We start from the raw sequence: 9,362 nt of genomic DNA on the forward strand, positions 1-9,362 counted from the left end.
CCTTCGGGAGGCGCCCGTCCACCCGGGACGTGCATGGCGTGGCGGTGGGTACACGGTGTGTTCCGTGTTGAAGGCTCAGCTGTTCCGCCTGCGATGATTTAAGCACGCAAGACAAGTATGCGGTTTGTCCAGCCGCGCGCTGCGCCGGAGGAGCAGCGGAGAAAGGCAGCGGGTTTGAGCGGGAGCAAAAGAAAATGGTAGGCGCGCGCAGTTAATTCATGAGGCGCTCTGACTGTTTACATCCGATCGCTCGGCGCACTGAAGTGCCAGGCAGAAAGGGCCGAGTCTCCTCCCCAACCTCCCCCCCCAACCCCAGCCCAGCCAGTCCTCCGCAGAAGCGCCCCTCCCCGGCTCCCAAAGCGGAGGGCGGGGGAGAGAGAAAAAAGATCCTCTCTCGCGAATCCCCGCCCACCGGCCCTTTATATGCGAGGGTCTGCGCGGTCGAGGACCCCCGAGCTGCGCTCTCCCCGCCGCAGCTGCCGCCGCCGGCGTCGCGCCCCGGCTGCCGCCTGGCTCCCTGCCGGCCTCGGGAAGGGCAGGGCTATTCAGGGGCTTGGCGGGAAAAAGAGAACAGAGGGGAGGGATCGTGCCTAGCTCTGTATAAAAGCCGGTTGTTGGGGCTTTATCTGACTCTCTGTAGTAATCCTAGCAAGAGGCAGAGGGAGCGAGCGGGCGCGCCCGCCTGGGTAGAAGAGCAGAGCGAGGCGAGCGAGCCGAGTCGCGCTCCGGGCGCCCGGGGAAGGGAGATCCGGAGTGAAAGGGTGCTTCGCCTCCGGCCCACCCCACCCTGCCCGCCGCCCCCTGCCAGCGGTGCGCAACCCCCCGCCGCACCCGCGAAACTTTGCCGGTTGCGGCGGGCGGACACTGTTCCCTGGAACTTACAACACCCGAGCGAGAACGCGACTCTCCGGTCCGCCTATTTGGGGAAACACTTCTCCCCTACGCTGCCCGGGACCCGCTCCTCTTAAAGGGCGCTCCTCGCCGCTTTTCGGACGCTGGATTTCCTTCGGATAGTGGAAAACCCGGTAAGCACCCGGATCTATTTGTCTTCTCATTTATTTGCCCCACCGCTTTAATGCCGCGACGAGTCGAAGTCGAATGCCCCAATCGGGGGTCTTTTCTGCCATTCCTGCGCTATTGACACTTTTTCTCAGAGTAGTTGTGGTAGCTCCGGGGTGGGGTGAGGACGACCCAGAACTGGATGGGGTAGAGTGGCTTGTCAGGATGGGAGGGAAAACCGGTGCGTTTTTGAAACTCGTCTTTAGAGATTTTTGCTCATGTATACTGACGCTGCTCTCGACCGGTTGGACGTTCCTGCTTTATTGCATTAATTGCTTTTGATTTTTTGGAGCGGGGGGGGGGGGGGAGGGAGTGCCGCGCTTCGCGGTGGGCAGAGAGCCCTCCCTGTACATCCCGAGCTCCTGGGAGTAAGAATTACAAATTGCGTGTGGGAGCCGGAGAGCTCCGCCGCCGCTGACTTTTACGCGTCTCGGAAAGGGCATTTAAATTTCGGCTTACCGCATTTCTGACAGCCGGAGACAGACACTGCGGCGCGTCCCGCCCGCGGATCTCCGCGGCGTTCACCATTCGCCCCCTGCTCCTTTTAAGAAGTTGGCATTTGGCTTTTTAAAAGAATAATAAAATTAGGGATCTTGGTCTACCGGGGTGCTGGTTCGGACTTGGTGTTGGGGAGGCTCGGGGAGCAGGGAAAAGGGACGCTGGGCAGGGATGGGTCCGATTCTCCCGGAATCGTGGACTCGGGGGAAACGAGGGCAGATCTCCGCACCCACCTCCCTCGCCCCCTCTGGTGTCCCCGCGCCCCTGAGGTGGCGGAGGGAAGGCAGGGAGCGGGGCTCGGGGCTTTCCCAGAACAGCTGCTACCCTCGGCGGGTGAGGGGAAGACGCCCGGCTCCGGGCGCGGAACCGCAGCAGGGGCTCTGGCGCAGTTGCGTCGCCGTGCTGGGTGTTGAAGGGAGGTGCCCCGGTTATTATCTAACACCCCCTTTTATTTATGGGGGGGGGGGACTGTTACGGCCGGCGGCTAGGCTCGCCCCACCAGCCGGCGAGAGACGCGGAGAGAAGCCGGCCGAGGAAGGAAGGGGGACGCGCTGGGAGTGGGGACGGAGGGGCGGCGGGGCGGGGGTGCTGGGAGGGGCGGCGGCGCCGGCTGGGGAAGGAGCGCTGCGAGGGCGCGAGTGGGAACGGGCGCGGCGCGGAGGGGCCCGGCGCGGGAGGGGGCACGCGCAGCCGCTCCCGCCGCGGCGCCTCCCGCCTCCTCCTTCAGGTGGCGCAAAACTTTGCGCCTTCGGGTTTGGCGGATTGTGTTCCCGGCCGCCGCCTCCTCTGGCCGCTTAAGGAGGCCAGAGCCGATTCCGATTGCTCGGCGGCGGCGGCGGCGGCGCGGGCTCCCCGCGGACGCGAGCTCCGCCGGCGCCCCGCGGCTGGCTCACCGAGTGTGCGTCCCAGATAGCAGGGGGCCACCTGGACGGGGTGGGAGGGGTGCCCTTCGCAGCCGCTGGCCCCGGCTGGGGCTCGCGCTGGAAGGGGAGCGGCTCGGCATCCGGGCGCGCGCTGCGCGGGGGCTGCGGCACCCACCCCAGACCCCCCTTCGCTCAAGACCTCCCCCCCCTTTGTGTGCCCCCTTCAGCAGGCTGCCGCGATGCCCCTCAACGTCAGCTTCGCCAACAGGAACTATGACCTCGACTACGACTCGGTGCAGCCCTATTTCTACTGCGACGAGGAGGAGAACTTCTACCAGCAGCAGCAGCAGAGCGAGCTGCAGCCGCCGGCGCCCAGCGAGGATATCTGGAAGAAATTCGAGCTGCTGCCCACCCCGCCGCTGTCCCCGAGCCGCCGCTCGGGGCTCTGCTCGCCCTCCTACGTCGCCTTCGCGTCCTTCTCCCCCCGGGGGGACGACGACGGCGGCGGCGGCAGCTTTTCCACGGCCGACCAGTTGGAGATGGTGACCGAGCTGCTGGGAGGAGACATGGTGAATCAGAGCTTCATCTGCGACCCGGACGACGAGACCTTCATCAAAAACATCATCATCCAGGACTGCATGTGGAGCGGCTTCTCGGCCGCCGCCAAGCTCGTCTCGGAGAAGCTGGCCTCCTACCAGGCTGCGCGCAAAGACAGCGGCAGCCCGAGCCCCGCCCGCGGGCCCGGCGGCTGCCCCACCTCCAGCTTGTACCTGCAGGACCTGAGCGCCGCCGCCTCCGAGTGCATCGACCCCTCCGTGGTCTTCCCCTACCCGCTCAACGACAGCAGCTCGCCCAAGCCCTGCGCCTCCCCCGACTCCGCCGCCTTCTCTCCGTCCTCGGACTCTCTGCTCTCCTCGGCGGAGTCCTCCCCGCGGGCCAGCCCCGAGCCCCTGGCGCTCCACGAGGAGACACCGCCCACCACCAGCAGCGACTCTGGTAAGCTGGGCCCCTCCCGGCCCGTCCGAGGGGCGGCTGGGTACCCTTCCTGTTCTCCTCGGCAGCTCATTCCACTGGCCGCTTCTGCCGACCCCGGCTTTTCTCTTTTCTTCTATTCGGGAAGGGAAATGGTAGATCTGGAAGGGTCTGGGAGCTCATCCCGGAACCCTGGGCTTTAGGGTTTCCTCCCATCCCCTCTCCTAAGACCGCCCCAGTGGCCGGCCCCCTCCTCTCCCTCCCTCCCCTTAGGAATTTCTTTGGGGTTTTTCAATCTTCTGGCTTATCTTGCAACTCAATCCACTCCCTCTTAGTTTTCTTCAGCATTTTAATTGCCCCCGCGGTGGGGGTGTGCCAGAAGCGGGAGAGGAGGGGATTGATCTCTGAGAGCGGAGGGAAGGCTTCCCTCGTCCCTTCTGAGTAGTTCTTGGGTTTTCCTGGACTAGGATCCACAAAAAAATGAAGATGGGCAGTGGACAGAGGCAGAGCGGCCTGCCTCCCAGGCGCTGTGACCTAGTGACAGTGGCTTTAGATGGGCTGAAGAGCCTGGGATCTGGTCAGCCTGTTTGGAACACTTAAAAGCAAATCCTTGCCAAAATTGGGCTTTTTTCCTCCCCCCCCACCCCTAGAACTTTTGGCAAAGCCACAAGAATCTTTTTTCCTTTTTGCCCTTCCAGTAAAATAGGGAGTTGCTAAAGTCATACCAAGAGACTCTATCATTTGCAACACCTGAAGGGTTCTTGGTAAAGTCCCTTAAAAAGAGGAGGTGCTTGGGAATGTGCTTTGCTTTGGGTGTGTCCAAAGCCTCATTAAGTCTTAGGTAAGAATTGGCATCGATGTCTTATCCTGGTAAATTGTAATTTTCTCATCTGTGCCGTAAACCCAGCTGTCATTCTCCCTTTCTGACTCTGCCTTCATTGCGAGAAGAGCTGGGTTGATTGGCTAATTTGTTCTCCGGGGATGACTTTGTGCCAGGGCCCTTTCTCACAAGATAACGCCTTATATTTGCATAGCATTAACTTAATCTGGTCCTTGATTGCTGTGAGGACACGTCGCTAACCCGCGCGTCTTCTTTTTCCTTTCTTAAAGAGGAAGAACAAGAGGAAGAAGAAGAAATTGATGTCGTTTCTGTGGAGAAAAGGCAGCCCCCTGCCAAAAGGTCGGAATCGGGGTCACCCTCTGCCGGAGGCCACAGCAAACCTCCTCACAGCCCGCTGGTCCTTAAGAGATGCCACGTGCCCACCCATCAGCACAATTACGCAGCGCCCCCCTCCACTAGGAAGGACTACCCAGCCGCCAAGAGGGCTAAGTTGGACAGTGGCAGAGTCCTGAAACAGATCAGCAACAACCGCAAATGTATCAGCCCCAGGTCTTCGGACACGGAGGAGAACGACAAGAGGCGGACGCACAACGTCTTGGAACGCCAGAGGAGAAACGAGCTGAAACGGAGCTTTTTTGCCCTGCGCGACCAGATCCCAGAGTTGGAAAACAACGAAAAGGCCCCCAAGGTGGTTATCCTTAAAAAAGCCACCGCGTACATCCTGTCCGTCCAAGCAGGGGAGCAAAAGCTCATTTCGGAAAAGGACCTGTTGAGGAAGCGACGAGAACAGTTGAAACACAAACTTGAACAGCTAAGGAACTCTTGTGCATAAGTCCACCTATTAGAGGGAGGAACTGGAGTTGCTCGTGAATTCTCACTTGTTACTAAGGGAAAGTAAGGAAAAAGCTTCCTTCTCACAGAACTGTAGCAACTCCTCATATCTGAACTTGTTTCAAATGCATGGTCAAGTGCAACCTCACAACCTTGGCTGGGTCTTAGGATTGAAAGGTTTAGCCATAATGTAAACTGCCTCAAATGGAATTTTGGGCATAAAAGAACATTTTTTTATGCTTGCCATCTTTTTGTTTGTTTGTTTTCCTTTAACAGATTTGTATTTAAGAATTGTTTTTAAAAAATGTGTCAAGTTTACCCCGTTTTCCTGTGTAAATATGGCCATTAAATGTAAATAACTTTAATAAAACGTTTATAGCAGTTATACAAGAATTCAAACCATGTATTATAAACCATAATTTTTTTTATTTAAGTACATTTTCCTTTTTAAAGTTGATTTTTTCTATTGTTTTTAGAAAAAATAAAATACATGGCAAATATATAATTGAGCCAAATCTTAAGTTGTGAGTGTTTTGTTTTTCTTGCCTTTTTTTTTTTTTTCATTCTCTTTTCATCAATTCCAATTAACAGAATTTGGCCCTCAAGGGAATGAGTTTACAAAGATGGAGAAAGAAGTTATTGAAAGGGCAAGGGCTTTGCTTTGTTCAAATGGGTCTGGGTCCTTAAGGTCTTTTAAATTCTGAGGGTTATGAGATGCTTCCTGGAGATCTGTGATAGGGGCCAGAGTTGCTACTTGGAAGAATGAACAGGCAGTAAGCTGGTGAGAAGGCAAAGGGATGCCAGAGGTTAAAGATAAGTTAAGTATACAAAGGGGGTAAGGTTTGGGGGGAGGGGGGGTGGGAGGAAGATGAAGAAACTTCATTTGGTTAACCCATGCCACTCCCAGGCTACATTCAAACCCAGACGGTAGGAACCAGCCCCCTGCTTGCCTACTATGCTAGGTGAGGGAGGCAAGTTATTAACCCTATTTTACAAACAATTAAATGTAGGGGCGTAGAGGGGTTTTGTAATTTCTCTGCAGCCACGGGCCACGCTGTAAAACACTGAATCCAGGTCACCGCCACCCCCACCCCCCCCCATTTTTTGAAAAACAACACTTCACTATCATGCCTTAGCTCATCCTGTGTCTAAAGTGCCGGGGTCAAGAATGCTTTTGGCTTGGGGCCTGATGGACTGACTAATCACCATACTAACCTACTTAATGTGCCAGGCATTCTTATAAGCATTTTCCTTACAATAATTGCATAGCAGCCCATGACGGGAATCAGCCCAATGTTGACTTCCTTATGGTAGAAGGGGGAACTGAGGCACAGAAAGACTCCTCCATGTGCCCAAAGAGCACTGATGATGAACAGTAGAGCCAAGATTCAAACCCAAGGAGTCCACTCATAACACAGGTTATGTTATGAGGCTAGACCTCCTCTGTCAAACAAGCCGGTGGGAATAGACTGGCTGCTCACGCAGGAGTCACCAGTCTAGCGAATTATGTGCTGTGAATTTCAACATTCGGGCCCTGTGGGACATCAGTTCCCCCTTTCTTGTTTGTTGTGTTTCATTTCGTTATTTTGTTCATTGTTTCTTAAAAATTTTTTTAGTGTTTATTTATTTTTGAGAGAGAAACAGAGTGCAAGTGGGGGAGGGGCAGACAGAGGAAGACACAGAATCCGAAACAGGCTCCAGGCTCTGGGCTGTCAGCACAGAGCCCTACTAGGGGCTCGAACTCATGGACTGCAAGATCATAACCTGAGCCAAAGTCAGACACTTAACCGACTGAGCCACCCAGACGCCCCTCATGTTTTGTTTATGAGAAACCCACAAGTCATTCGCTCCTACCTTAGCCATTTGTTAAATGAGATTCACCCATTGCTCCTGGGAAGCAGCCAGTTTGGAGAACTACTGTTCAGATCATAAAATAAAACACATTTACTCTTCGTCACGTGAGCCATTTTGGAAACTACAAACTCCCCTTCAACCTCTGATACAGGGACACTCATGACACCTGGTTATCCTTAGAACATGAAAAGGCATTTTTAAATGGAGATATTAATTATAAGGCTTCGCAAACCCAGGAACTGGCACATTGACTACTTAAGCGAATGGAAGTTACTATCGCTGTTCTAATCATCTTGCCGTTCCAGCCTCAGAGTAGATTCAGATCCTGGACTCTCTTTAGAACTTTAATCCACCACCACCAGCATCAACCACCACCCAAACATCAATAAATAATTACTGTCTGTGGTTCGGAACTCTAGGATAATTTATTCAAGCCCTTAATGTCTTTTTCTGGATCCTTTGTTTTGGATCCTAAGTCCCACCCTAATAGTTTCATGTAGTCACACCCTATACCCTAAATTCAAAGGGAGATACAATCCACAGAAGTCGAATAGTTCAAAGTGTTACAAAAGCGGGGGCGATCTTAAAAGATTCATTCTTTGTCCCTTTGTGGCTGGAGTGCAGTTCTGGAGCAACTCACTTGAGAACAAGGAAGGTGTTAATTTGAATCACTCAGTCCAGGCGAGCAGGCGGAATAGGAGAGAGTGTTCCTCACTGGGAAAACAACTCCCTGTTCCAAATTATCAGGAAACAATTTAACGATGCAGAGCTTGGCTGTCGGGAGGGAAGGGAATCATCCCAGCTGCGGAGTTTAGGCCTCCCTCTCAGGTATATGAAGCTAGAGAAAGGTCTCAAAACAGAGCAAATGCCAACTTTTTTTCCAGAAAGTCAGGCTGATCTTGACCCCAACACAGATTGGTTCCCAGAGCCAACCCAGAGGGTCCCCAGGGTCTGCGCCATTGTTTGATCTATCTTGTAGATAAGGATAATCAGGAATCGGAGGTGGAGGGGAGGAGCTTGCGGTTTTGTGGAGAATCAACGGGAAGGAATGAGCTACTACGGACGATGCCTCTTACCCAGGACAATGTCCAGGAATTAATGACTACCCCAGGGGATTCTGGGGGTGATTCTGTGTAGGGACGGAATGTATAAAGAGGAAGGAAGTGTTATTTCATGCTGCCATTTGGAAGCAACAAAGGAGATCCACGTTATAAAAACAATCAAATTTTTAAATGAACAAAGTTTTCACCACCCTGGCCTAAGAGTCACAGCTAGGATAAGACAAACTCTGGCACAAAGCTTGGGAAAGAAGGCAAGTGTTAGGGGGTTTTCTGTGGTTGGTTTGTAACAGCTTATGATTGGCTCAGTCAGTAATAATTTCTTAGCATACACGCTAGGGGCCCTGAAGCATTTCTTCCCAACAATAAATAATCCTTCGGCTCGAAAATGTTGAAGGGTACCCCACAACACTATCTATAAATGCACTGGTAGCTTTACGAAAGCCTCCTCGTTTAAGGTTATAGACCATTACAGGCCTATTTCAAAGGAGAAGGAGGGTGAAAACAAGCTAATAGGATGAGAACAGAGACGCATTTAAAAAAATAAAACTAAAAAGACTCTACACCCACCACTGAGACTGTGGCAATAATCTTTCTCTATTCTAGATCCTTCCGGAGAGACTTTAGACTCATTCCCAAGAATGTTTGTCTTGCCTAATTGGTGGGAGGTGATCATCCTTGAGATGCTTTTGCGTTTTGTTTTTAATGCCATTTCTCTCAATATTAGTCCATACCGAGAAGACACCGTTGCGGGGTGCCAGAGCCAGTGGGATGTAGATCTTCTAAGGTTGAAAGGAATGTTCTTTGTTTTTAAACAATGCCTTGAGAGCTCAGCCACAAACCGGAACACTCTCTTCCCATTGTTACCCCATCAGCTGATCCAGGGATAAAACAAGCCAGTGCAGTCAGGGGTCTCCAGGGGTGGGGAAAGGGAGAGCTTGGAGAGAGAGAATTAACCTTCGTCACACACCTACTATCTGCCAAACCCTCTATCTCCTGGTCCCTCACAACAGCCCAGCTGGAGAGGGATTGTTGCCTATGACAATGCTGAAGGTGCCACAAGTTCAATAGCTCTCACTACGTGCCAAACACTTCGCGTACATTATCTTACTTCATCCTCAAGGCAACTCTTAGGAGATAAATTCTATTTCCAATCCCCATTTTATACATAAAGAGATTGAAATATGGAGAGATTAAGTAGCTTGACGACATTCACAGAACTGGCAAAATGGTGACAGCGGGAATTATTCATTGGTTCATAAATATTTACTAAGCACCTACTGTGTGCCTACACTGTACTGGGTGTGGGAAGAGATGCTTAGAAAGGTCCTGGCCCTGAGTCACTTATGGCCTGGTCGAGAACCAAGAACTGATAATCAGCCTCTA

The 9,362-nt window shown here is 52.9% G+C and overlaps 1 protein-coding gene across 3 annotated transcripts; it reads left to right on the top strand.

The window, feature by feature from the left end:
* The first annotated feature begins 444 nt into the window (after positions 1 to 444).
* Positions 445 to 5,585, top strand: MYC (MYC proto-oncogene, bHLH transcription factor). Of its 3 annotated transcripts, none has more exons than XM_060611320.3 (3): positions 445 to 1,025; positions 2,651 to 3,416; positions 4,503 to 5,585. In XM_060611320.3, exons 2-3 carry the CDS (start codon positions 2,660 to 2,662, stop codon positions 5,063 to 5,065), a joined length of 1,320 nt encoding a protein of 439 aa, XP_060467303.1. In that variant the 5' UTR covers positions 445 to 1,025; positions 2,651 to 2,659; the 3' UTR covers positions 5,066 to 5,585. The 3 variants fall into 3 exon arrangements, with proteins under 3 accessions (XP_060467303.1, XP_060467302.1, XP_081648390.1); XM_060611319.3 differs by having other exon boundaries at positions 446 to 1,025; positions 2,648 to 3,416; XM_081792264.1 differs by lacking the exon at positions 445 to 1,025 and adding an exon at positions 1,059 to 2,455.
* Positions 5,586 to 9,362: the final 3,777 nt, after the last annotated feature.

The sequence above is a fragment of the Panthera onca genome, chromosome F2 (assembly GCF_046562875.1).
Source record: "Panthera onca isolate mPanOnc1 chromosome F2, mPanOnc1 haplotype 2, whole genome shotgun sequence".
NCBI classification, from domain to species: domain Eukaryota; kingdom Metazoa; phylum Chordata; class Mammalia; order Carnivora; family Felidae; genus Panthera; species Panthera onca.

Bases quoted from the DNA above. Each gene is read 5' to 3' on its own strand.
- MYC (XM_081792264.1), top strand. From the start codon at position 2,012: ATGGGGGGGGGGGACTGTTACGGCCGGCGGCTAGGCTCGCCCCACCAG. The intron at 2,456-2,650 runs GTGCGTCCCAGA...CCCCTTCAGCAG, and splicing joins CCGCGGCTGGCTCACCGAGT to GCTGCCGCGATGCCCCTCAA. The intron at 3,417-4,502 runs GTAAGCTGGGCC...CCTTTCTTAAAG, and splicing joins CACCACCAGCAGCGACTCTG to AGGAAGAACAAGAGGAAGAA.